This window comes from Penicillium antarcticum (assembly GCF_028974205.1).
Source record: "Penicillium antarcticum strain IBT 31339 chromosome Unknown utg000008l_segment0_segment0, whole genome shotgun sequence".
NCBI lineage: Eukaryota > Fungi > Ascomycota > Eurotiomycetes > Eurotiales > Aspergillaceae > Penicillium > Penicillium antarcticum.
The window spans coordinates 2,157,667-2,183,597 of NW_026695306.1; the positions used below are offsets into that span (position 1 = coordinate 2,157,667).

The following is a 25,931-nucleotide window of genomic DNA, read 5'->3' on the forward strand; positions in this document are numbered from 1 at the left end:
ACTGAGCTATCCTGAGCAATACAGACCAGGACTCGAGGCTGAGATATCTGTATAGACAAAGCCAACTGATGACCACACAACAACGACCTAGCTACAGGTGGATACCTGAGGCATGAAATGAGGTAATCAGGATCCTGACTCATATGACGTCATCACAATAGCTCCCTGGAAATTTGGCAGCCTGTTATGTCGACTATGAATTGGGACTTGCTTGTTTCACAATCAATCATCAGCCAAGATGCCCGGAAATTTTGGCCAAAAAGTTCTCAAAACCCTTGGTATCGACCCAAGCGCTCGCCATCAGAGCTCTAAAGATGTTCAGCTTCCAGGCAGACCAGCAGTGAACAACGATGAACGTGGATTGTCTTCACCTCCGAACAATGGCACATACCCTCGTTTGTGTAGACTTTCAGATGGTTCTATCCTCTCCTCTTTCACCAGGTTCCCCGACGGACAACGCTCACTGCGTGTTGCCAAAAGTACGGACAACGGTCGCACGTTCGTGGACTTCGCCGAAGTGACTCGCGCTGCAGGCGACGTGGATAACATGTTTTTGTGTGAGGTGGTCCCTGGAACTGTGTTAGCAGCCTTCCGAAATCATGACATGGGCCCGAATGGTCCCACCCATTTCCGCATTACCGTCTGCCGGTCTACGGATGGTGGCCGAGTTTGGCGATATGCCTCCCAAGCCACAGAAAAGCGGCCTCCGATGGGTGTTTGGGAGCCTTTCATGCGGCTCGGTCGCCAGGGTGAAGTACAGCTTTACTTCTCCCAAGAGTTCGCCCCCAACAATCAATGCACCATGCTCGTCGTTTCCCGGGATCACGGAAGTACTTGGACTCAACCGACCTGTCTCCATGGTGCTCAGGATCCGCTTCGTGATGGGATGAGTGGAATCGCACGAACTGTTGACAATGGCCGTGAGGCTCTGGTCATGGTCTTTGAGACCACTCGATACGGCCCATTCAACATTGATGCACTTCTGTCATATGATGACGGTGCAACTTGGGGTTGGCGCCATGAGGTTTACTGCCCACGGCAGGGCCGTAACGCTGGTTCGCCGCAGATTGCGTCGTTTGCTGATGGGTCACTAGCTGTGGTGTTCATGACAGACGAAGACGCCATCCACGTAGACTGGGTGAGGAATGCTTCTATCAAGATTGTGTTTGCTGGGCCGCCACAAGAAGGACGGGTTCAATGGAGTCAAGCTTCGCTTGTCTCGCCAGCGTCCAGTTTCTGGCCTGGCATTATGGCTCTCGATCACCATACTGTGTTGGCAACTTATGACCGCGGTGGGCCTCTGGCCAAGACCGTTACTTGGCACCCGTCTTAAACGTGCTCTGGCCGATTATATTTTGACTTGAAGCATCAGGGGATGTGCGCCTTTGCCTCTGGATGACGCCATTCTGGAAATTAAAATTAGACCCAGGTGCCCAATACACCGAGAGGCTGCACGTCGACAGAACCCCAGTATCACAGTCACAGTCGAGGATGCTTGTGGCAAATAATCTTGTACAGTAATTTTTCCACTGAGCTCAAGTGTCCCGGTATGGTACAAAGCTCCAATCACTGCGACAATCCATCGATGCTACGACCAATGCTATAGGTGAGAAAATGCAATTAATTAATGACGCGGTTGCCATTCTGGCAACACTGAACTGTCAGACATATTGCGAGGTTCGATCAGGTTCGCTCTACTTCAGCCCTCAGTTGGAAACATAAAAGCGACCTCTTCTAGATAGGGAATCAATTATCTGTCTTCATATCTATTTCGACGTATGAAAAACTTGCTATAGGTGATATTGACGTGGATTTTCAACCGATACTCCCAATCTCTCCCACATGGCTTCCACATTCATATCCTCTTGACCACTGGAATCAAGTCAGTTTTGGCCAGTCGATAGAACCAAGGAGATACTTACTCATCCTTTGGGTTAATCCACGGCTCCGTCTGACCCTCAGCAAGATTGGGGTTGCGGAAAATCACGTTATGTCTCTGCCAACTTGATTAGCAAAAGGTCTCAAATCATTAGTTTAACGCCGACATACCATGCCTAGCGTCAAATGAATAGCACCCGGCCCCTTGACAAATGTTTCTTCCGGTGTACGGCCTTCTATCATGGCCTGGATATTCTTCACGACAACCGCTGCCTGTGCTGATCCGGGGCGCGCCGCCTTCTGAGCACCTGTGTCTGCGATATCCCCGACAGCAAAGAGATTCGAGTACTTTTTATCTAAGAGCTGCATCGTTGGCCTGACCCGAATGAACCCATTTTGTGGGTTAACAATTGATTCAGCGTCCGAAGAAGACGGTTCCAGATCGGCTACCAGCTGGTTGTTCGGGGTTTGCCCGGTGGCCAAGATCACAAATTGAGTCGACTCGGTAGTGCCATTTGTCAGCTGTACCTGGAAAGTGCTACCGTCATTAGGGAAGCCCCCTGGCGGAAGTTTGACGCGTGAACCAGTAATGAGTTTGATCCCTAACTCATCGAATCGTCGCTTGATAAGCTCGTGCAGTTGCGGGTGGAAATTCGGCATCACCTTCGGCCGTGACTGTACTATCGTAACCTCCTTATTCGGGTAATATTCTTTGAGATCAGCTGCCATCTGAACACCGACAGCACCTCCGCCAACAATCAGAATTGACTGTGATGCTTTGACGCCGGCTTGGTGTTTCTGCAGGTACTCGACAGAAGAAGGCTTATCGTCATGTTCCATCCCAGCAGGCTTCGAGAGCCGTGTACCCGTAGCAAGAACAACATAGTCAAACGGAATTTGTTTTGAGCCCTGCCAATCACGGTCAAGCTCTACATGAGTTGGCTTGACAGATAGCACTCGAGCTGGGACAACCCCGTGAGACGTTGGGTTTGGTGCGCTGTTGAAAATTCCACTGTACGGGATAAAGGCTTTGTGCTCCTGTCCTGGAACAATTGCAAATCGAGGCTAAAAATAAAGTCAGCAGGGAACATTGTCGGTGGTACAGACTGAATTACAAAGGTGAAGAGATGATGAAAATGACTATGATTTTCGGTAAGAAGCACCTGCGCACGCAATAAGCATTCTGTCAACTGAGGTTTCTAGCCTGATCACAGCTTACTCGATGAGTTGAAGGGATTACACGGGCTAGTTCTTGGGCCGTGGTCTATCATAGAATCATTAGTAGATGTTGTCACAAGGTGAGGAGTAGACTGACCCGCCCCACAAACGACCCGCCCACAACAATGATGTTCTTTACTGGGTTCATTTTCCGCTTTCCTTAAAGAGTAGTGAAATGAGGATTCGAGAAAACCGGGGTCTTTATAGGGATCACCCCGGTAGATCTTATCAGATTAACTCCGAGGGGAGTTGCCACTTTGGGGGAAATGCCGATAAACCGGAATAGGTTATATCCGGGTAACGCCACATTGAAAGTTGCCATTGATATTCGTATATCCGTTCTCAGGCCTACATACTTTACTCAATCGGGATGATATTTCACAATTGAGAAATGGATGGCCTTACAAACTATACTTGGGGGGGGGGGGGGGAGCTATCCGCGCCTGAGGATGAGTAGGTTATTGGTGGGTCTCTCCATATGCTCGTAATTCAGAGGCTAAGAGCCCAGGGACTTCTGGAACCTGATTTCAGAGATCTTCAACGATTTCTTAGCCATCTGTAGGGTATATAAATACCACGGTCTCGAAATAAATCACGAATTAAACGCTTGTTCAAGGCCTTACTGCGTACGCTCGCAATTGCCCAAAGAAATTCTGGTTTTCCGCGCGCTGCAATAATCTCCATTAGGATAGCAGTTATTTTCCTTCCGGAAGTGCAGGTTACAGCTCAAAAAGAGACTGCCATATATGTTTTGAATAAGGCAAAAATGGAATGGTGTGGTAATGAATTGCTCACAATTCATAAACAATTCAAACGTGAATGGCAGCCATGACCGTCAAAATAAAACGCATTTCCATGACTTTTGATATGTTGAGATTCATGGCGCATCCAGACTAGATACCTGACACATCAGGCATGAATCTAGTGATTAGCCGTAACATAAATGCTTCCCTCATTCAATAGACATAAGTTTAATGTACGTAATACAGTCGCCTAATTGAGATGATCAAGCCATTTACTAGGCAATTCATCAAAAATCTAGCCATTCTGTGATATTCCAATTGTAGTATTTGTTGATACAGCATTACTACCATGAAACTAATTTTTTGGTAGATGCCGGGGTGCCTTTGAATATGCAAAAAGGGATCATGATCCAACCGCCTGCAGTGATACACCCAACTGTAGATAATTATTTGTATGCCCTGCTTCAGCAAATTGATGATGATACTAAGTGTCATAAATGACAATCTTATTAATGCCGTTGCCTTGTTGGAACTCACATTCATCGAAGTTGTATAGTAAATGCGGTGCGAGGTCTTGAATAACCTGTGTGGGCTTCTCATACCACGCACTGAGAGGCCCCTGTGTCCAGCGTCAACAGGCTTCGAACCTTCGGCCTTCAGGTTCACCGGTTGAAGCTCAAGAGGTTTGTATGTGTTTTATAAACTCATATGCTCTCATATTGCTAGACTCTCGTCCTGTTTAGCCCTGCAGTATTCCGGACGTCACTGGCATATTGAAATTTCACGTATATGCAATTCAGTGCCTCAAAGCATTCGCCTGATGATTTTCAAGGGCCTTTTTGACCTGTGTAATAGTAGTGGGTTCCTGTGTACTGCGAATGCGATTTCTGGTGTCGGTGCTCGCCGCCGTAGATCGGAACGCCACTGCTGCGTACATTCGCGGCAGACCCGGGCGGCGGCGACCATAGCGGCAAGTGTTCTCTCTCGGGAAGGAAACGAGTCCTTGGCCGACCGGTAACTCCATTGACGGGCTCTTGGCCGGACCATACCTGCTCGGACTAGCCTGCTCCGGAGTCATCCAACGTCTGAACTTCGCCGAGAGCAGCGTAGCCACACCGAGTTTCCTATAGTCCTCAGGCTGTCCCCGCACTGACCGTCCCTGGAGACCCCGATAATTCACCGAGTGGAATGACGCCATTCACGCGCGGGTACTGCTTCTTCCTCTGTCCATGTTGCTATCGGAATGCTGTATACCGGGATTTCTGTTGCAAATTCCTATGGGAAGTCTGGATCGGTGGACTGCCAAGCCCGAGATAACTCTGTTTTGGCCTCCTTAGGTTGGACATTCAATCCAAACCAGACCATCGCCAAGATTAAAGCAGAGGTAGCCTCACAAAAAAAGTTCAATCCCCTACCTATCTCTTGTTTCCCCCCTTTCTACTTTCCTTTTCTTCCAAGAAAGAGAACACTCAAATCAGAACCTAATGGGGTTTTGAATCCGGCAATATTAACGATTTTTCGTCAATGTAAAGCGCCAACCGTGCCAAGCCCCCCCAGAAGCAGATTCGCGGGGCTTAGAAACCTTCCGCGTGTGTGGAGACATCTCCAAAGGGAAGCGGCCCCTATAATACAAACTTCCATTGGCTTAAAGCGAATCGCAGCTGAATCCTGTAAAAAATTAGTTGCTTTCTTATTTGCCAGTGGCGTCGCATCCTGGGGCACTGAAATAGATGCGTTAAGTGGCACATTTAGGTTCTGAAATATCGCGAGGTAGTTTGAGTGTTCAACCCCTGCCGTATACCTAGCAGCAAGTTTTCATTTGTGCCCAGAACAAGCTCCACCATCATTTCCGTGGTAACTGGTTGCGAGAAGTCTGGATGGCAGGAGTAAAGAACATTGGAGTGGCCATTGTACCATTACCACTCTGCTGAAGGCAACATTTGGAGGGTTGATGGTGCGCCATTAGAAACCTCCCCCCCACACGACTATCTTGGCGACAAGGCCGACCCACCGCAATCCCAATTACCTCCGCAATCCCAACTACCTCCGCAATCCCAATCAGGGGCCTGAAGTGCGAGGTAATGATTTCAGCCAAGTCTGTCTTTGCGCGTTGGCGGGTTCGCACACGAAACCCACAGCATGCCCCTGAGTACTTAAGGCCATTAGTCCCTGCGCCCACCGTCACATTGGTCAGAATAGGACAAGAAGAATCTCTCTTCCTTCCTTGTTGGACAATTTTGAAAACCATTAGTTTACTAAACGACAACTATGTTATTCAAAAGACCCCCCGATGAAAAGGGAGCCGCGTGGCCAGCCATCTTGGTCGGTTTGTTCGCGTCATTCGGCGGCATTCTCTATGGATACGACACTGGGACCATCTCAGGTATCCAGACTATGCCCTACTGGATCGAGGAATTCAATCGCCCTGACGCAGGCCGCATCGCCCTAATTGTTTCTATCTTGTCGGTTGGCACGTTTGTCGGCGCACTTGCAGCGGGTATCATGGCAGACATTACCGGCCGAAGATGGGGAATCATCTTGTCAGTCATGCTGCCTTTCAATCTCGGTGTGGCTCTTCAAACTGCCGCTACCTCGCAGCCTCTGTTCATCGCTGGCCGCTTTTTCGCCGGTCTCGGAGTCGGTCTAGTTTCCGCCCAGGGTATGTTAAATCGGCGAAAATAGCCTGACAATCCATCGCTAAATTGCTCATAGTTCCCATGTACCAGTCTGAGACTCTACCCAAATGGATCAGAGGCGCAGTTGTTGGATGCTACCAGCTTTGCATCACAATCGGCCTGTTCCTGGCCGCTATTGTGAACTGGGCAACCCAGAACAGGAACGACAGCGGTATTTGCCTGCGCTCGTTCGAATCGATAAATCAACCAAAAAGGCTAACAGGCTCGCAGGAAGCTATCGTATCCCGCTTGCGATTCAATTCGCATGGGCTTTAATTCTGGTGAACTCCCCCTTTTGGCAAAGTGCAATACGAATCAACCCATAACTGACTGAAAATAGGCTGGAGGCTTGCTATTCCTCCCGGAAACCCCTCGTTTTCTAATCAAGAAGGGCGATGAGGCCCAAGCCATTAAATCTTTGGTTTTTCTCCGCCGCTTAAGTCCTGATGATCCAAATATTGCCTCCGAGCTTGCGGAGTTGAAGAGCAACTGGGAGTATGAACAGTCTCTTGGCTCTGCCTCTTACGTTGATTGCTTCAAGGGTACCGCCGGTAAACGCACAATTACTGGAATAATACTCCAATCACTCCAGCAGCTCGTCGGTATCAATTTCATCATTTATTATGGTACAAGCTACTTCGCTGAGAACGTTGAGGGCCTGCCCGACTCTTTCATCTTGCAGGTGATTGTCAATTGTGTCAATGTGGTCATGACGCTTCCAGGTCTTTGGGCAATTGACCATTTCGGACGGCGCCCAGTTCTTCTGACGGGGGCACTGGGCATGGGTATTTCTCAATACATCGTTTCGGCCTGTGGCGCCGCAACTCCGATCTCGAATTTTACTTCACAATGCGCTCAGTTCGCTTTCATCTGCATATACGTCTCTTTCTTCGGTAAAGTGAACACAATCATGATCTAGAGAACACTTGCTAACGTCCACAAAAGCATCCACATTTGGTCCCTGCGCTTGGGTTGTCACGGGAGAGATTTTCTCGCTTCAGACGCGTGCCAAAGGTCTTTCAATGACCACTGCGGCGAACTGGTTCTTTAATTGGCTGCTATCCTTTATTACGCCATACCTAACTGGAGCACTCAACCCAACTCAGTCCAACGTGTTCTGGATCTGGGGAAGCTTCTGCTGGATCGCATTGGTGTTCGTATACACTATGATTTATGAGACCAAGGGAATGGCCCTTGAGCAGGTCAATGAGCTCTATGAAAATGTCCCAAAGGCCTGGAAAAGCCCTGGTTACCATTGTGCCGAACCCCGCACGCTTTCTGTTTCTGAGGTCCACAATAAAAAATGGGTCAATGACGATATGAAGCATTCAGAGCTGGCCCTTGAGGACGTTGAAAAAGCCTGATCAGCCAATCGGTCCCGGAATGGATTCTTGGAGGCTGTCGCAGTCCAAGGGAATTATAGAGCCTCCTTCTATACAGACCAATTGTACCTAGCCTGTTTTATTTGATCAGTGAGCCCTGGACTCTCAGCAGTATATTCGAAGTGTCTGTCAATGCTTTATTGGGAGTTCATCGATAATAACTTATCAGTGTAATCATCTTCTCTCACCCGCTGTCCGCGGGCTATTTTCCATTGTAGAATGTTACTACTATCCACCTCAGTTTTGCTTCCGGTAGAACTTACAATTGTGCCAAATAAGAAAGAGACTGCTGACCAACTCAACTCCAACCTGAGGGGCGGCGGGTGTGAATTCTGGCCAAGTTCAGGTTAGGGGCATAGTTGCTGCAAGTCGCGGTTGAGATATCGTACATGGCTCAAATGAATTGGCTTGAACAACTAAATTATTATACTGGAATGCATTTCCCGTCCTCATTATTGGAATCCTGCTCTAAAGAGGGAGCTCAGGCTCTAACGACATGCTTTTTACCCATTCATCATCCACCACCTGCCCGAAGGTCTCAGGCGACCCGGGATTCTGTTACAAAAGGGTTTCTTTGCACTTTCTAGACAGTCTTTGTGGTTCTTTTCAAAAACAGCGCAAGAATTTATCTTTTGGAGAGAAGTGATTCGTTCGGCCGTTGCCTGGAATGGTTTGGGTAGAGGCGGGTATGGCGCAACGAGGGAGGGAGGAGTGTACTTGACGTTCAAGGCATCCAAAATCAGTGGTGTGATATGGGCGGCGGAAAGTAGAATACGTGGCATGCCTTGAACAATCCATGTCAGTTTGACAAACCAGTCGATCTCACACAGGCAACACGTACCGTGGCCCGAAAAGCCAGCCGTAACGAAGTGTCCATCCCTATTTGGAACATCACCTACAAAAGGAAATGCGTCTATACTCATCGACTCAACTATCAGTTTGTTAGTGCACGCTTCCAGCTCCTAAAGAACTACAGGGACCTACCACCCGACCAACAGCCACCCTCGTCAATATTCTTTGCTAACTCTGCTGGATGGTTCCCAGGCCATCCCACCACGTCCGACTCAGGCCACGATTGGAAGAATTCCGAAGCACCATCGAATTGTTTATCCTCTTCGTCGTTTGGGAAACAATCTTGAGGAGAGTGTGCAAGAAGAGATCTTGCTCCGCCAACAATGATGCTGTTGTAAGGTGGTGGAAGTTGAAGGTGATAATTCTGGAACAGTTAGTTACTCAGCTTATTCTCTGCCGCGGCCTTGGAAGTGCACAAACGTTCACGATACTGTCCCAATGTTGGGCACCTGTGTGTTTGATAAAACCTTCTGGTGCTTTGATTGATGCCAAAGTTGCTCTACTCCCAAAGATGAGATTGCCGAATTCCGGTAGGAGGTGAGAGGCCCATCGATTTGTCGCATGCACCACGGCTTTCGTTCGTACATCCCCCCTCGCCGTCTCGACAGTGATCCAACCGGAGTTGTCTCGCTCTGAGACATATTCAGCTGGCGTATGTGCTTGGAGGTTCAAATTACCTGCTTTGAGGACTATGCGGAGCAGGGCATGAACAAATTTGTACGGCCATCTGTGCAAAGTCAGTCTCCTTTAAATAAAAGAATATAGGCTAGAGAATATAGCGAGAGAGCTCACAATTGACCGGCCGGATGCATCACTGCCCCCAGGCATGCTTTCATCTGGGTAAATTCCTCCGCAGCTTTGGTGTCTTCAACTAGCCTGCAAACCCTGACCACCTCATTGTCCTCCCCATGGTCCTTCTTCATTGCTTCATACGCGCCTTTCAGTCGTGCCCAGGCTTCATCTGACATGGCTGCATCAAATGTCTCACCTAGCCGAAAGCACACTTCCTCAGCTATGCCCTCCTCGGCCAGAAGATCCTGAAAAGCTAACAGGTGCGCCATTTCATGTTTGATAAGCCCCATCGCTTCATCGGGCCCGAATCTAGCAGACCATGCTGGATAGCGTGAGTAGGCATGCGGCCTCAGTTGCCCTCCTGAGTTAACTCTTTGTTAGTTCCGACAACGCTAAATCCGCAATCAAAGTCTGTGGGAAGACCCTACCATTGCGACCTGTCGCGGAACCGCAAATATCTCGAGCCTCCAGCATGAGAATTCGGGGCGTTTGGGCATCGTTTTCCGTATACTAGGAATTTCATTTAGAACATTGCTCAAGCGTCTTGGGCATGTAGCTTTCTTGCCTTGTTAAGCCAGTATGCCGTTGTTGCACCTGCATATCCACTACCTATGATTATGACATCTGTCTCATTTGGTAGATCTTTCGTTGACCGAAAGTCTTGGAGAGCAGAGCCGGCCTCCTCGATCCAGAAGGACTTCGTCGGGTTATTGATTGGAAGAACCATTTTGGCGATAAATTAACGGAAGAGAGTCTGAATGTTGCTGCATTGACTTTGCGGCTGGACTTATAATCGAGTTCAAACGGTATCATTTCGTTATCAAAAATAGTACGGCTATCAAGAGCCTACTTCGTTCTTCATGTTATCTGGACCGGTTGCCAGAACAGGCAGCTAAAAGCCGGTCGCCGAAGCCGGTCGCCGAAGCCGGTCGCCGAAGCCGGTCCAAGTAGAACTTATGCCCACTATGTTTTAATATGGTTGTACCAACTATTATTTCTTATTTGGGACTTTTCAAAATAACCATTTTAAAGCATGGCGATGAGATATGATTGCTGATCGTAGAAGGGATGAGCAGGCTCAAGCAGCAACGAGATCCTATTTCCGTCAGTTAGGTGGCCACTTCTAGTATCTGTTTTTCGAGTCTAGATACTTCAAATCCGCCTTGCGAAGGCAAAAAAGGCTTGATTGAATGATACGCCGTCACCAGCGTCTGATTGCCAAGTTCAACGAACGACTTCACCGACGAAGAAAGCTAAGCGCGTGCTACAATGAAATAAAAGGCTACTTCGGAATCTTCAAGAACTAGACTCTCTATATCACTGTGTAGAATTTCATATTCAGTGACCTACGGATGCCAACACGCTGTTATTCCAGCAACTTGAAATCGGTGAGGGAGACTCAAATCTTTTCTGAAGAAGCTATTCCAAAAGACCCAATAAACTTCAGAACTATTCTTGAAACGGGACCGATGATGTTTCGACGCGCAAGTAGTAATCGCAACATAGGGTCATGCAAGGAAAATAATTTCGAAAAGCTTGCACGGCTAGGGGCGTAATTGTGGAAGGAAGTAGACCAGGTTGCGTATGAAGTGAGCTGGTCTTGAGACGTCAAATATTGTTTCAAAATATCTATGATGGGGGGTGTTATGATTAGGATTGTACCAATTTAATTTGTCGGAAAGATATTGCTTTGATCTGTGATTTTCTAGGGGGATCCTACAACCAGGGTAGTATTGAGCTTGGTACGATTTTAAACGTTATAGCACATAAATTCTGCTGGATGATAGGACTATAAGCCAGTTGACTGTGTAATCTGAAAAACGTGGAGTGCACACGCTGCCCTTATAAATGTCCTTGACCATACAATCCTCAGTCACCTCAGATGGCTTACTTCTGGTCCTTGGCTGGTATACCATCAATCACCACGGCATTTTCTGCGTCGGCATCTGTGCTATATGGAGTCTCTGGCACCATTCTGATCAAGAGTATCATACAAGGAACAGTAATGATCAAGATGGCAAAGTTGACATAGAAGGGTATTATAGGGTCGGCTCCAAAGGTTGAGTTAATGGCGTACGATACAGCCTGGCCGGCCGTTTCGAATGCACGAAACAAGCCACCTGTTCGGGAGGAAGATCCGATGTCAGTAGAGAAAGTGCCAAGGATCCAGTATAAACAAAGTTGGGTCCAGTAGCCAGTTACGAAGATGATCAGATACGGAACGTAGGCCTCAGCCCATCGTCCACTATTTCTTGCAAACCAAGTACGTTAGTATCTGAAGACCACGAAGCGCGCGAATGAAAACTTACTGTTCATAATCCAGTCCCAGTGTTGCGGCCCCAAACCGGCTATATTCTATGCCGATCCAGATAAAGCAGGCGGCCTGAGGAATGGCCCAGAGGGCGAAAGCAATCCATGCTCGCTTAGGTTGGGACCAGCGCGAGAAGTCCAACAGCTTCCCATAGGCGATGACTATCGGAATGGTCACCGATGCTAAAGTACGAATTAGAAACTTTTACCGATTTTGGCGTCCAAGGTACTAACGGGTAATCAAAGACGATAAGGCGCGTGTTCGCACTGAAAAGTGAAGTGAGAGGTATGTGCCCATGGTTCCGCCGTAGAAGAATGAGTAGAAAGCTGGTAAGAAAATGAGCCATGTCTGAGGTTCCGCATTAGTCATTGGCTGGAGAAATTCTTCATACAAGTATACTAACCTTTTTGCGCTGTAGATGCTTGAATAGGGCAGCGAATTCCTGCTTCCAGCTGATTCTACTGGACATGGCGATTTTGGAACCATCGTGACGTCGAACACGTTGAGTTGGCGACAGAAGGAAAGCCCAGATCACACCGGTACATTCTGTGTATCCCACGTTCAGCAGCTACATCATGTACATACACATGCACAGAGAACTCACCAAAGCCCACAAAAATAAGGTATGTAGACCACGCAATGCCTCCTTGATTGGATTTGGAGTAGTTCGTGGAGAAGTTAATTGCACCACCCATGACGCTGCCCGAGCTTCGCATGGCAGACCATATACCTAAGCCAAATAGTGAGCATTCATGTCTCGTCCGTAAGGATCGGGAGTTGCTTACCCAAGTAGAAACCCCTGTCATCTTGCTTCGGATATGACAGCATTGCCGTCGTCTCGGCGACGTAGAGAAAGGCCGAAGTGAATCCTCCGAGCAGCTATTAAATTGTTAGGCATACAATCGCCTTGGGGGGCATTATGAGTTATCCTCACCTTTGAGAAGAGGAGGTACCAATCTACACCGTACTTTGCACTGACGTAGTAAGAAGACCCTGCAAGAGGCATCGTCACAGCAGCAATCATGCAGGACCACTTGATACCAAACTTGTTTATCAACGGGCCCCCCAAGAGAGCTATCAAACACGAGGCCGCGTAGTCGAGTGAGTTAGCCAAGTTTCCCAGATACGGGCTGGTGAGACCGCCACCTCCGAGGTTGGATATTGCGTCGGACATAGCTGGGCCAACGAACGAGAGGCTATGTACAAAGTTATTCCATGTGCATGATTCTGAAGATAGTATAATATGGACTTACGCTCCGAGCAGGATCATCTGGCACAGGACACCCCTGTAAACTTTTGCAGATGTCGAAGCGTGTAAATACGCATCATCATACCCATCACTCTGACCTCTATCGTCGGTATGGCTGGTGATGTTGGCGAGTTCGAGGGACGGAGAGGCCTTGATGTCGTCACTTACCGCTGAGGTTGCCATAGTGAGCGACGGCGAAGAGAAGTGTCCGGAATACGAATTGACAAACAAAAGATCCACAGATATCGAGTAGTTATATTTATACTACTGAGGGGACGGATATGAGCCGCCTGTATGTTGGTATGGCTGTCGGCAAGCGCCAAAGTAGTCGACTTTATTATCTAAGCTCTATCAACTCAACCTACATCAGTGAAAGATAGCGGTTTTTGATTTGATAGACAGAACCTTATCTAGATTGATATACCTGGCACTTGAGGTCTAGGGCAATGGATCAATTCCTCTCTTATTGGCACCAACGTGTGCTATTGTCTTGACTACACCGGCTGTTGAAATATGCAATTGCTCGCAGACACACCTACCTGCATCCGGCTCTAGATGCTGTACTTTATGGGAAAATCACCATTATGATCGACTTTCGTCTCGCTCAGTGAGAATCTAAGATGGGGGATGGGATTGGGTTACTTCCAATCTGACCCATATAGGAAATTTCATTCCGGTCACTAACCGGAGATAGACCGGCTTCTTATGATTGGGGGAAGGAGGGGTTGTGCTGGTCGCCAAGCAAACTATGAGTTCATCCAGCGTGTTCACCGATTATAGCTCTGCACGAATAATATGAGCTGTTTGAAGCCCGCGATTCCAGCGAATCGAGTTGAATTCGGCAGAATGCAGCTCACCTGGTCAGTTGAAAAGTGGGTCTCTCACAGTTAGAATATTTGCACTGTTTGTATTATAGTTTATTGGCTAATATATGGCCGCTAGTATTATATTAGCTTGGCAATACGTTCTAAAACCTTTACCTTTATTACCTTTACCCCCTACCGCTTTTCCTTCCCGCCTTTCTCTTCCCCCCCTCTGAAACTACCCCCGAAATTACCTCTTTTACTTCCCTAGTCTAGGTAACCCCACCCCTAATTCTACCCCTCCCCCCCGGCGCCTCCCGCCTATTACCTTAATATTATACTAGTTAAGTACGCACTTTTTATTAAATTTATCTTATAAATAACATTTTTAGTATTAAAAGTAATAATTTCTACCTTATTAAGATAGTTAAATTAGTAAATTATTTCTATGAATAAGTAGATAGTATAAAACAAAGCTAAAGTTAAACATAAAAAAGTACCACGATAGAAATGTATATCGAGGTAAAACGTATAGAACTTAATTAAGACACAACTTAATCCTGTAAATACTATAATATTTTAGTTTAATTATAACATATATATTTATTTTACTAATAACTGATCATTAAAAGGTAAGAGAGATAGAGAAAAAGAGGAGAAAAGTGATAATTGTATAGTAGAGATGAGTTATACTTATGGATTTTTCTGCCGTTAAAAGGTATTAGTATAACAATACCACTGAATTTCGGATCAAGTTTCAACTGTGGCCCGAGAGGGTGGACCCACATCCAACTGACCAGGTCACAGTTGCTCTCTGAATTTGGAGGACATCGGTTTTGTAGCATTATGCTTGATAAGCTTGAGGACGGACCGGAGAAAGCTCCCTCCAGAGGGTGCCGGGGTCAGGCTGACTCCAAATTGGGGCTTTTTCTTTACTATGGGAGCAAACTCTTGGCATACGTAAGGCTACAAGTGCCATATTACGTCCCACTGTTTTATCCTTCGGGAATGATAGACCATTCCACCTTTTTTTTGTCCGTACGCCCGCAGTAAAGTGTCCAGTAAATGGCGGAAACCTGTTCTGCCATTACACGCAAATAATCTGTATGTTTTTAACCAATCACTCCATGGGCCAATTGATCCTTAAGCTTACGCTGAGAAACACAGCTTAGACCAGCTAAGACAATTCCAGCTGATTCTTTAGGCAATCAAAATTGCCATATAACGCGCTCTATGAGATCTGAATGAATATCGTAGTCGCACCTCGTCGTCGAAGAGTGCTGATTTCGAGCCTCCTGACAGGTAATATCCCTGAGGAATTCAAATTCAAAATTAATATATGCCGATCAGCCTTCCCTGCAATATTCGACTTTAGAGTGACTACCATGGCATACTTTCGATGGGCGATACTCTGGGGTAAGTACGGTAGGCAGTGCAATTTACGCAGATTCCCGCAATCTATACACCCCTCGTAGGAGAACTGATGCACGCTATGCTTATGCTTGATACATGTATGTATATAAACGCGAAGACTATCACATAGGGTGACTTTATTCTCTATCGAGCGATTTTCCATAGCGAATGTGAGGGCAAAAGTACACTCGTAAGATCCAAATGCTCCCTGTATTCTGAATGATCAATTATAACCCCGCAAATTCTGTGATCTGGCACTGAAACCCACTTCCAACCCCTCCACATGTCTTAGAAGATGGATAACCCAGGTGACTAATGCACAGTTTCCGTCTCCCGGTTTATGAGGTTACAACTCCCCCGAAAGTTCCTCAAAGTCTATTAATAGTCACCCTACTACGTCAAAGCGAATTTATAGTCAGCAGAATAGCTAACGTTCAGAAATTGGCGGGGTCACGGGGTGGATGCAACGCTACCCCGCGCGTTTTTTTTAATGCGGAGTACATGCAGTGGCGGTGATGCGCATGTCTCACCTGCGACTTGCGTTGGTTGGACAGACCCCGGGCGGTGGCCTGATAATCTAAGACAAGGAATGGATGCCTTGTCTTAGACCAAAGGGTGTCTTGAATGTACTCCATCGATGCATTATCGATACTACCTGTGGCCCGAGCAGCAGAGCTATATGAAGACCGCCAATTCCTTCCTTTGTCGGGAGAGAAATTGTGAATCCAAGCTTCTTTTGCTAAACGAAAAGGCGAAATACAAACTATGAAGACCTCCCTGGTCACATTTGGTGCCCTTGTCGGCCTGGTCTCGGCCCAGAATGCCGTCGTGCACAACCACTGTGAAACCTCCGTGTACGTGCAATCGTTCCCTTACGATGGAAGCGCCCCGGGCCCTCTCAGTACTGTTCCCAAGGGGGGAACTTTCTCCGAGAAATTTAGAGTATCTGGCTCGGTACGTTACTCCGTCCTATTCAATCTACATTATACGACATATAGCAAGGGAAACTGACTAGAGATGGAATGTGCAGACCGTTAAGATCGCCAAGACAAAGACGCTCGATAAGCCTCTCTTCTTTGGGTATTCGTTCTCGTCTAGCCCGGACTATGCGTACTGTGAGTGCACCTAATCACTCTTTTAGCTAGAAACCTTTTACTGACCACAGTTCTCTTCAAGATGAACTGAGCACAGAGTGGGGCAACCCCTTTGCGGCGAATCCGAACTCGCTAAGTCCCGGGGACGGCTGTGAGGTTTTTGACTGTGCGGCCAATGACGCCACCTGCTACAGTACTCCAGCTCATAAGAAGGTCTATGGGTGCCCCGAGCCAGTTAACTTGACGGCGGATCTGTGCCAGTGACTATGTCGCCTACACTCTGTAGTGTGGTAGGGGTCTGGGGATATCCGTCTGTTTTCTTGTCTTTATTTCAACCTGTCGCAGCCCACCTCAGGAATGACTACGTTTGATAATAAGACAGTCATTCATCGTGACACTGGTTTTGACAGAGACTATAAACAATAATACTGAAGAAAAATACAGCACAAAATCACAACACTATTAAGAGTTTCACGACTTGACCGCGACAAGAAATCAAAATCCTTAAAGCCTCAAATATTCCTGCAGATACCAATACCGATTTTGGAACATATACCATAGTTCCAGGTATCTTAATTAGCCCGTTTTGCCGTAAAGGTGCGTCAAAGTTGACAATATCTTTCGGACTCGAACTCGCTGGACAAAGATGAGGTGGTGTCGCTGGAGGACTCTAACCAATCATATTTCCCTGTGCACTGGGTTTCTCCAATCATGAATTTTACGGACATGCAGATGCAGCCATGGCTAAGTACTCGTAGCGATTATGAATAGATCTATTTCCCATCTTTGGAATAGTCCTTGTAAGCCACCTGTAGACCAGGACATTCTGGTCGACGCCTCGTTACTGTAGATATATTCTGAGCCCCGCGACCAATAGCCAGATTCAACACTACCTCTTAGGTGGATTATGACCAATACGCAAAACACCGAAACGACTTTCATAGAAAAACTTTGGTATCATTGGAAAGCTCACATTGATGCGATTCAGAAAAAAATTTTATCTTTTCCCAACCTTCCAGGCTGGTAGCGGTAAAAGAAGAGATGCTCCTGGCCATTAATTACTCAAAGGAAAAATCCGGACCAAGGTCATGTGGCCAAAACATCAAGAAACCAATTGTAAGGGGCCACAGCACTTGAGACCTCTTTCTGTGGAGAAAAGAAGGCCATAGCCACCCCCAGGAGATTTCTCCGACACTGCATCATTTCAATACTCGCAGCCAATGAAATTCCCATCAGTTACGGTACTACAGATTCAAGATTATGTGAAAACGGCAAAGGTAGGGAAAGCACCAGGAGAAAACAGTATTCAAAACTCCCTCTGGCACAAGTGGATCGATGTGCCGGTCATTCTGAAAGTGCTCGGCCAATCATTTAACGTCTGCGTACCCACTGACTACAACCAGGCACATTCCAGCGTTCAATCGAAGTTGTCCTGAGAAGGCAGAACAAACACGATTATTAACTCGCAAAGTCTTACCAACGCGTTGCATTGCTCATTAACCTTGGAAAACCCCTATAGGCCATGCTTGCACGACAGACTAGCTACGCTGTTAAACCGAGAGGTTGTTCCCAAAGACCCGCGAACCGCCACGTTTAAGATTGGCTTTTCTGGTGATCGTAAAATTGCATATCTTACGGCAGATACACGCTGAGATTGTAACCTTATTGACCGGCATGCGGTCAATTAGATCCAAAATTCCAATCCGAAACAATGACAGCAATTGCCGCAGCCTACACCACAAAGTTAGAAATACCTTAGTAGCGTCATTCTCGCAATTGAGACTCACTAATGAAAAATCCACACTAGGCATGACGGTCAACTCAAGAGTAGACCGATGACCCTGTCCGCCCGACGATCTCCTTAGATTCAAACTATTAGTGTGCTGGGTACTCTTGCGCAGGGATCAATATATGTATACAACACCCTATCTGCCCCCTCACTCCCGGAAGAGCCCCTCCTACCTGTTCTACCCCCTGTACGGTATCAGATGACCTGTTCTGGGTGTAATAAAAAAAGGGGTTCTTTTAATAAATGCCTCAAGCATGATTTAGTGGAATATATGCTATAATGGTGTTTAAAATTTGAGATTACCAATTGGGTGCTCGCTCGCTTGGGTATCAAGTTTATGCATGAAATCCTCAGCAAGACGCGCTGTAATGGCTGGATTCGAGAATTGACAGGTACATAATTTAACTACCTGTCAAGAGACTTCTCTATAATGTAAAACGGCAATTTACTCCGTGGTCTCGCTTGCCGCAATTCTCATCTTCCTGTGGGAAGCGATACTGATTATTGTAGCTCAGAACTGTTCCTTCCAAATTATGAGGAGGAAAAATGCTGTGCTCACAGCCTCTTCCATTCGTTATCATAAAGTCATGTGGCAAGCCAGCTGCATCAGCTCGAATCTGTGTGGGTTTGTTTGTGCCACAATAGCCACGGATAGGATCAACATTATCCCAGCCATCAGCATTAGCGTTAGGTTTGCAGATACGTATCTGCACAAATAGTTTGACTTAGTAAAATTTACGATAACGGCGCCACGGGAGACATGTAGCAAAAAAACTTACCCACGTATCAGCATAATGATCCTCGTTCTCAACGTCGGAGTCTCGTGCTGCTGTGTAGTGCACGACGAATTCACCCTTCGTAGGGCTATAGTCATCCTGGTCATCGCATACAAAAAGTCCAGAAACAAGGCTAGGTGTGGCGAAAAGCGCTACTATGGCTGCCATGGTGGGAGTAAAACGCATAATGAAGAAGCCCTTATAAGGAAAGTGGTGTTTCGTTAAATAATGATGCGTTGTGAGATAAACAAGTTGAGCTGATAGTTGCTGTGGAAGTCAATATCCATGGTTAAATAAGATTTGCTATGTATGGCTAATTATAACCATGGCGAGGCGTACATACCACGTCAGTAGCTAAAAGTTGCCCATCTGTTTAGGGAAGCGATCGGCAACCCACAGGGGTCTTCTTCATCTGAGCCACCCCAAGTATAATTAGATATCTCATATACTAAGGTAATTGGTCAGTTGACTAATACGATATCATCGCCGGTAAGGTAATGGCTCTCTTGAAGCTCCGTACCTCCATGGGAGCGGCTGACCCCACGAGGAATATGTAATTATGACAGAAGTGAAATTTGCACATGAAAGCCCTTTCTCGGAATTAAATTAGCCAAGGCAAGGAACATGCCATCATGAAATTTTTACATAGTATTGATAGCCCATAGAGAGGAGGAAGTATCAGGCGTCCTGCGTACATGGCAGTCCTGTACCATCCCGAAAATGCCAGAAGTGCAAGAACGTTTTAGGTTGTATGGATTGTATAGCGTTCGTAGAATATCGTCCGTCGAAGCATTTCGGCCCTCACGCTTTGATGCATCTTAATTCCTCTCTTGCCTGCGAGAAGTCTTGGAGGATAATAGCTATAACGGATCTAATACGAGACATTAGACGCTGTCCATATTTTTTCAGAACAAGAAGACAAGCGACGCAATGGAGAGAAGGTAAGAAAGAAAAAGTGAGACAGAAGGGAAGACATACTTATATTATTTATAGAAGTTAAGCCCTAGATAAAGTAGACTAAGAGTATCCTATACTTGGTTGATACTAGATAATGTAGTGGTCAATCCCATGACAGTAGCATATCAACGGCCTGAGCTATCATAAATGCCTTAGCAGACATGGAGTCTTCTCCTACAGGGAGATCTCAGCATCATCGAACACCCAATATAACTAAAAGTTATTCACCAGACTGTCATCGTGCTGTCCTCATTTCAATATCTTTGGTAAGTATTATGAATATATATTCCTACATAATAAGGACTAGATTTTGGCTAGTCCCATGGGAATTTCTACCAAGGTCTAGTCCTTGACCCACTCCCATGGCGGCAGTCCCACGGGAAATGTCAAGGTCTAATCCAATACTGCCGCTACGCCGACACGCATGACTGGGATCGCTTCGCCCCGCTTCGCCCCGCTTCGCCCCGCTTCGCCCCGCTTCCGTAAGGTGTAAAGCACTTTAGATGAAGCGTTAAGAGATTAAATGGCCAACCCCTTATGAATAATTTAGCGGGATCGCAGCTGTGAGCCGGAGTGTACGGAGGTCATCACTAAAAGTGGCAAAAGGTCTGGTATTCTATGAATATCTGCGGAAATATCAATATCTATGTACGTGCATAGAAAGTGACTATAGTGAATGAGTGAGGAGGGACTTTTCAATGTGATTTATTTGGTTGCTATGTTTCGAATATTGCGCATATTCTTATGCGGCTAACGTCGGACCGGGTAGGGGCTAGGCGCTTGAAATTGGGTGCCCCCCGGCCGATCCGGATTCAGGAGGCCTGGCACGGTTTTTAGACTCTAGTCAGAGGTAATATCTAGTAGGCAGTCAAGTAATATAAAGCTTAGACTCCTCTCGTCCCTCATTGCTCGCTCACTTTGGACATAATGCGTCAGGTGGACGGTATAAGCTTCTTTTGCTTTCGCACGGAGGCACACATTACAATGAGACATTACGTTCGGTATTTCCAGTAATCACACAGTGATTGTTTGATTCATTTTTTGTTATGTTTTAGAAGCAGACCACCCTCGAGCGCATGGAATGTATAGTTCAAGCATGTCTCACTAGAGCTTTGATTGCATGCATGCTTCACTCCTGAGTAGCAAAGATAGCCCCCATGAATTGATAATCACTCAGTGTGTACTGATCCAAGTGCCGTCGGATTCAGACTTCAGCCTTGACTTCTTCCTTCATATATTCGTTCTTCTCACCACAGAAATCCATTTCCGGTCGGGTGACGAAGTTACTGGCACGGAGAGTCTTGCGCATGCGACTTTCCACGCGAGGTGGGTCAAAGATGTTCTTCGACTGGGCAAAGATTTCATCGATCTCCTCAAGCGATCGTCCCTTCGTTTCAGGAAAAAAAAAGATACATAGATGGCACAATTATGGCGTTAATTGCCGCGAAGACAATGTAGTACTTGTCGTGAATAGTGTTGAAGCCGATGGGAGTAACTTCAGCGAGTAGGAAATTGAAGACCTACACCATGGCAGTGGAGAAGGCACTGACGGTAGCACGTACTTGTAGAGGAGCCAACTCGGCAGCGCAGAGAAACGTCAGACCCGAGTATCCGACTGTAAAGATGAATTGGAAACAGAAAAGTGCGATGACTGCCACCACCAAGGCAGCACTGTTGTCCTGGGCCTGGGATGATTTGTACCGGCAAGGATAGCCATACAGATTGCCATGGCTCCTACACTCCATGTCATGAGCGGCCGACGACCCACTCTATCAATAGTAAAAAAGGCAAGGAGGCCGCCGAACGGCTGCATCAAACCCATGGCAGCAGCGAGGATACGGGATTTCAAATCATCCATGCGAAGATATTCCTAGATTTCTGTCAGGAAATTGTACATTCAAAAGAATCAATAAATAACATATAATGATTCAACGTAACTTGGTGTAGAAAAGTAAATGAAAAGTCAACAGGGCGAACTCACCTGGAAGGTACTGGTCGCATAGTAGGTAATTAGATTTACGCCGCACATCTGCTGAAAGAACTGGCCAGTGCAGGCAATATATGCACGATGGAATAGCCGCTGCTCATCGTTTATAAACATAGCGGTCCAGGAAGTATTTCCGGAGACAGCGAGAGTAGTTTGGACATTATGGATGACATTGGTGATCTCGTCCGAATTGGGTTCCAGCTCTGAAAGAGCTGACAATACCTCCCGAGCCTCTCAGATTTGGCCAGTCATTATCAACCAACGGGGAGCCTCTGGTAGCACCGGGATAGAAACCATAGCCAGGATACATAAGATGGCCGCGAAGGCAAGAGGGAATCGCCATGATGCGGAGTTGTCCTTCACGAAGAAAAATCCGAGATCAACCTAGAGTCCTAGGGTGACTCCGATGCCGACAAAACGCCACCTGCAACGAAATTTGAGCCTCGCTTGTGTGTTGGTGAGATCGCAGACTGCCAAACTGGCACGATAGCGGTGTATCCACCAATGCCGGCGCCAAGAACTAGCCTTGCAACGATAAACTGGGCGAAATTAAAGGATGTTGCCATCAGAATACAGCCAATCATACAAAAGAAACTGGCCCAGAATATGAACTTCTTCCGCCCTAGTCGATCACCTAGATGTGCGCATGACAAGGCTCCGAAGATCCCGCCGACAGTGTAGAGAGCAATGACTGTGCCTATTCATTCAGTACTCATTAAAATATATAAAACACTATAATACTATTGACCTACCTTGAACAGTCGAATTTTCCGCCTTCAAGTCTTCCTCCGTGTTGAACGTGTCCATGCGAGAGAACTGTTTGTTGAAAGCGGGCAGTGTTAAAAGACCACCAGCCACGCTCATATTATAGCCATAGCAGGTGAATATTGGGAAAACGACCAGTGCGACTGCTGCTCTGAGGAGCGAATTACCGCGAAGGCCAAGATACGGCTTCAAACCCATGGTGGAATTGTACAAGAGACACACAGAAGAACGGGCGCAGTTTATTGAGAGAAGAAAATGTGATAATCTGTGTTACCCGCGAAAGCATGCTATATATCAAGAGTATTGTGACACGGTGAAGATATGCGGGATGGTGAGTATTGATGCATCCTGTATGGTCGCTTGGAAATCTGAGGCCGAAACTCTCCAATTCAAAAGTCTCGACCATCGGCGGCCACCGTCAAGCCAAGATCTTTGGTGTGATTTACGGAAGCTCGAGTTAAGAGGATAGCTAGGGAGCGGTAGGTCAAGTATTGGCCCCTTCACGAGGCAAGCACCATCCAGGGCATGTATATCTTTCTGTCCACCCAAATTAAAACAACGGCAGACGAAGAAACGAATGTTTTGACAAAAATTCAACCGATTGTGAAATTGAGCAGGTTGGATGGGTTACCTTCATATGGCGGAGAGCGACTATGTACTAGTTGGAGCCGCCCAAGGCGTCCAAGATCTCCTGATCACCCTTTTCAAGACGCCAATGGCGCGAGTAGACGCCAAAAGTCCCATTTTAGCGAATAGTGGACAAAACAGAAGATCGCTGTGGCGCTGCGGCCCGCATCAAAAAAAATAATGGTTCGTCGTTCGATGCATTTTCCATTGATATCCGCCGCCGAGACCTGCAGCACTATTTACTGACCACGCTGTCTCTTGAGTGCTTCTTTCAAACTAAAGTGGCATTCATACAATATGAGGAAGCGACCCTTTCTACGGCGCTGAAAATTTTGTTGAGGCCCGAGCGGAAGTTAAAAAGTTATCGTGATCTCGGAAGGACTGGCCTCCTTCTTGTACCTGCCCTTCTGATGGCTCTTTCATGCGCATCAATCGGAGGCAGCCGATGAGTTTGTCGCGATCTCCCGTCGCTGCTGGTAAGGTCAATCTTTAATCTATACAAAGAGCTTCAGCGATTGTCAAATTATGTTACAGCGGCGAAGACCGCCATTCAGTGCAATATGCGCCAATTGAAATCACTGATGTATCACCTCCACTGTTGATGGTCTTTTAATACCATATTGGGGTTCTTTAGTTTCCCGGTCATCTCCGGGCGTTGATAAAGATATATCAACCTGCGTTGTCCCTGAGATGGTGGAGTATTCCAAGTCGTGCGCATTGGTCTTCATTTCACTATGATGAAAAGACTCTTCAGATCCCCAGTGGGGGCTTTTGCTATTTTTTTGCATTCTGCATTGTTATTTAATCTCAGCGTGATGGCTGACGCAATGCGATACACCGTCTATCGTGGTACATTTGTTCAACTTCCACGCCTTAATTCCAGCTCGGCCAAGCCGGAGCTGGTTCGAACCCAGGGTGTCCTGTGGGTCTCTTCAGAGGATGCCCGCATTAGAGGATATGATTGGCAAATCAACGATGATGCCAGCTTTCAATCGTTCCTGTCTAGTCAAGGCTGGAATGATGCCGACGTTACAGTTGTGGAGTCCAATGATGAACAAAACGAGTTTTTCTTCCCTGGATTCGTTGATACCCATATCCACGCGCCGCAGTATCCCAACTTAGGGCTGTTCGGGTCAAAAGGCCTCCTGTCCTGGCTGAATGAATACACATTTCCAATGGAAGCCAGCTTCGGCTCCAAGTCAGATCCACACAACAAAGACAACGATCCCAAACATACATCACCGGAAAGCCTCCGGGCATATGATGAAGTAGTTGCCAAGACTCTTGCCCACGGCACAACTTGTGCATCTTATTTCGCTACTATCCACGTTCCTGCCACCAATGCCCTCGCGGCGCTTTGCCACAAACATGGCCAGCGCGCCTTCATCGGCCGCGTCTGTATGGACAACCCTGATCAGTGTCCGTCCTACTACATCGATCAAACCGCGGACGAAGGCTTAAACGCAACAATCAGGACCATCGATTACATAAAAAAGCTGGACCCGAACGGAACATTGCTCAACCCAATTGTGACACCCAGGTTTGCCCCAAGCTGCTCAAACCACTCCCTCGATGGCCTTGGAAAGCTAGCTGCATCACATGACCCGCCCCTCTGGATCCAGACGCACATCTCCGAAAACTTGGACGAGATTGATCTCGTCCAGCAACTGTTCCCAGAGTCATCCAGCTACGCTGACGTCTACGACAAGGCTGGCCTGCTTACCAAACGTACCATCCTCGCACATGGTGTGCACCTCACTAAAGATGAGATTACTCTAATCCGCGAGCGCGGCTCCAAGGTTGCGCACTGCCCATCATCAAACTCTGCCCTGGGTTCTGGACTTGCTCCTGTCCGCTTCATGCTTGATCAAGGTGTCACTGTTGGTTTAGGCACGGATGTGGCCGGCGGATACAGCCCCAGTATACTTGAAGTTGCGCGACAGGCCAGTCTGGTGTCTCGTGTGGTTCAATATAGCGCGGAATATCAAGCACTGATGGGCAACAAAACATCCGATGGAAGTGAGAAGCTTTTGGTCGATGAGGCTCTCTATCTAGCCACGCGCGGCGGTGCAGCAGTCGTTGACATGGCGGATGACATTGGCGGCTTCGATAGGGGTATGATTTGGGATGCGCAGCTGATTAGGTTGGGTACTAGTGTGAAAGGCACTACCACTAGCCCGCTTGGTGTGGCTTCTCTCACTGATCGAGCTGTCCAGTCTGGCCCAGTGGGAAATATTGATTTGTTTGGAAATGAGACTTGGCAGGAGCAGATTCAAAAGTGGATGTGGAGTGGTGATGATCGAAATGTGAAGAATGTGTGGGTTCAAGGCAGACTGGTCCACTCCAAAGATGAGTGAGACCTGTTTTGATTTGTATATGTAGTTTGTCTGATGTCCATTGAGTGAATACGAGGGGTTGGGGGAGTGGGATGTTGTCGCCGTCAGGCACACCACATTACAATCGAGGATTGAGTCACTCTATTGATAAATCTCCTACGAAGGCCAATTTAAAATATGTAGGGGTTCTAATGTGGATATAGCGAGGTTTTTTTGAAACTTGTTTGCATTATCCTTTCTGCGTCATGATTATTGGCCAATATTCATAATGACCGTACTTCGAA

The 25,931-nt window shown here is 47.0% G+C and overlaps 10 protein-coding genes across 10 annotated transcripts; 4 read left to right on the plus strand and 6 right to left on the minus strand.

Moving 5' to 3' along the window:
* Positions 1-238: 238 nt before the first annotated feature.
* N7508_008353 (sialidase family protein) lies at positions 239-1,333 on the plus strand (the record flags this gene model as incomplete). Its single annotated transcript, XM_058466417.1, has 1 exon — positions 239-1,333. One exon carries the CDS (start codon positions 239-241, stop codon positions 1,331-1,333), a length of 1,095 nt encoding a protein of 364 aa, XP_058317745.1.
* A 457-nt stretch (positions 1,334-1,790) lies between these two features.
* On the minus strand, positions 1,791-3,418 carry N7508_008354 (NAD(P)/FAD-dependent oxidoreductase; the record flags this gene model as incomplete). Its single annotated transcript, XM_058466418.1, has 7 exons — positions 1,791-1,872; positions 1,923-1,996; positions 2,050-2,943; positions 2,994-3,041; positions 3,098-3,142; positions 3,194-3,250; positions 3,311-3,418. The coding sequence occupies 7 exons, from the start codon at positions 3,416-3,418 to the stop codon at positions 1,791-1,793; spliced, it is 1,308 nt and encodes a 435-aa protein (XP_058317746.1).
* A 1,995-nt stretch (positions 3,419-5,413) lies between these two features.
* N7508_008355 (uncharacterized protein) lies at positions 5,414-5,686 on the minus strand (the record flags this gene model as incomplete). The annotated part of the gene is given in 3 exon segments (XM_058466419.1): positions 5,414-5,461; positions 5,475-5,629; positions 5,641-5,686. The coding sequence occupies 3 exon segments, from the start codon at positions 5,684-5,686 to the stop codon at positions 5,414-5,416; spliced, it is 249 nt and encodes an 82-aa protein (XP_058317747.1).
* A 421-nt stretch (positions 5,687-6,107) lies between these two features.
* N7508_008356 (sugar porter family MFS transporter) lies at positions 6,108-7,878 on the plus strand (the record flags this gene model as incomplete). The annotated part of the gene is made up of 5 exons (XM_058466420.1): positions 6,108-6,498; positions 6,552-6,686; positions 6,746-6,795; positions 6,855-7,407; positions 7,460-7,878. 5 exons carry the CDS (start codon positions 6,108-6,110, stop codon positions 7,876-7,878), a joined length of 1,548 nt encoding a protein of 515 aa, XP_058317748.1.
* A 521-nt stretch (positions 7,879-8,399) lies between these two features.
* On the minus strand, positions 8,400-10,267 carry N7508_008357 (NAD(P)/FAD-dependent oxidoreductase; the record flags this gene model as incomplete). The annotated part of the gene is made up of 6 exons (XM_058466421.1): positions 8,400-8,680; positions 8,738-8,827; positions 8,881-9,112; positions 9,169-9,475; positions 9,541-9,862; positions 10,150-10,267. 6 exons carry the CDS (start codon positions 10,265-10,267, stop codon positions 8,400-8,402), a joined length of 1,350 nt encoding a protein of 449 aa, XP_058317749.1.
* A 1,160-nt stretch (positions 10,268-11,427) lies between these two features.
* N7508_008358 (uncharacterized protein) lies at positions 11,428-13,283 on the minus strand (the record flags this gene model as incomplete). The annotated part of the gene is made up of 8 exons (XM_058466422.1): positions 11,428-11,785; positions 11,850-12,033; positions 12,085-12,199; positions 12,255-12,397; positions 12,456-12,581; positions 12,637-12,730; positions 12,786-13,047; positions 13,105-13,283. The coding sequence occupies 8 exons, from the start codon at positions 13,281-13,283 to the stop codon at positions 11,428-11,430; spliced, it is 1,461 nt and encodes a 486-aa protein (XP_058317750.1).
* Positions 13,284-16,081: 2,798 nt separating this feature from the next.
* N7508_008359 (uncharacterized protein) lies at positions 16,082-16,674 on the plus strand (the record flags this gene model as incomplete). Its single annotated transcript, XM_058466423.1, has 3 exons — positions 16,082-16,270; positions 16,347-16,431; positions 16,493-16,674. 3 exons carry the CDS (start codon positions 16,082-16,084, stop codon positions 16,672-16,674), a joined length of 456 nt encoding a protein of 151 aa, XP_058317751.1.
* A 1,950-nt stretch (positions 16,675-18,624) lies between these two features.
* On the minus strand, positions 18,625-19,143 carry N7508_008360 (uncharacterized protein; the record flags this gene model as incomplete). The annotated part of the gene is made up of 2 exons (XM_058466424.1): positions 18,625-18,906; positions 18,979-19,143. The coding sequence occupies 2 exons, from the start codon at positions 19,141-19,143 to the stop codon at positions 18,625-18,627; spliced, it is 447 nt and encodes a 148-aa protein (XP_058317752.1).
* Positions 19,144-21,136: 1,993 nt separating this feature from the next.
* Positions 21,137-22,882, minus strand: N7508_008361 (uncharacterized protein; the record flags this gene model as incomplete). Its single annotated transcript, XM_058466425.1, has 8 exons — positions 21,137-21,304; positions 21,357-21,452; positions 21,495-21,617; positions 21,671-21,802; positions 21,914-22,122; positions 22,183-22,303; positions 22,351-22,616; positions 22,672-22,882. The coding sequence occupies 8 exons, from the start codon at positions 22,880-22,882 to the stop codon at positions 21,137-21,139; spliced, it is 1,326 nt and encodes a 441-aa protein (XP_058317753.1).
* A 1,244-nt stretch (positions 22,883-24,126) lies between these two features.
* N7508_008362 (uncharacterized protein) lies at positions 24,127-25,668 on the plus strand (the record flags this gene model as incomplete). The annotated part of the gene is made up of 1 exon (XM_058466426.1): positions 24,127-25,668. One exon carries the CDS (start codon positions 24,127-24,129, stop codon positions 25,666-25,668), a length of 1,542 nt encoding a protein of 513 aa, XP_058317754.1.
* Between the last annotated feature and the right edge of the window lie 263 nt (positions 25,669-25,931).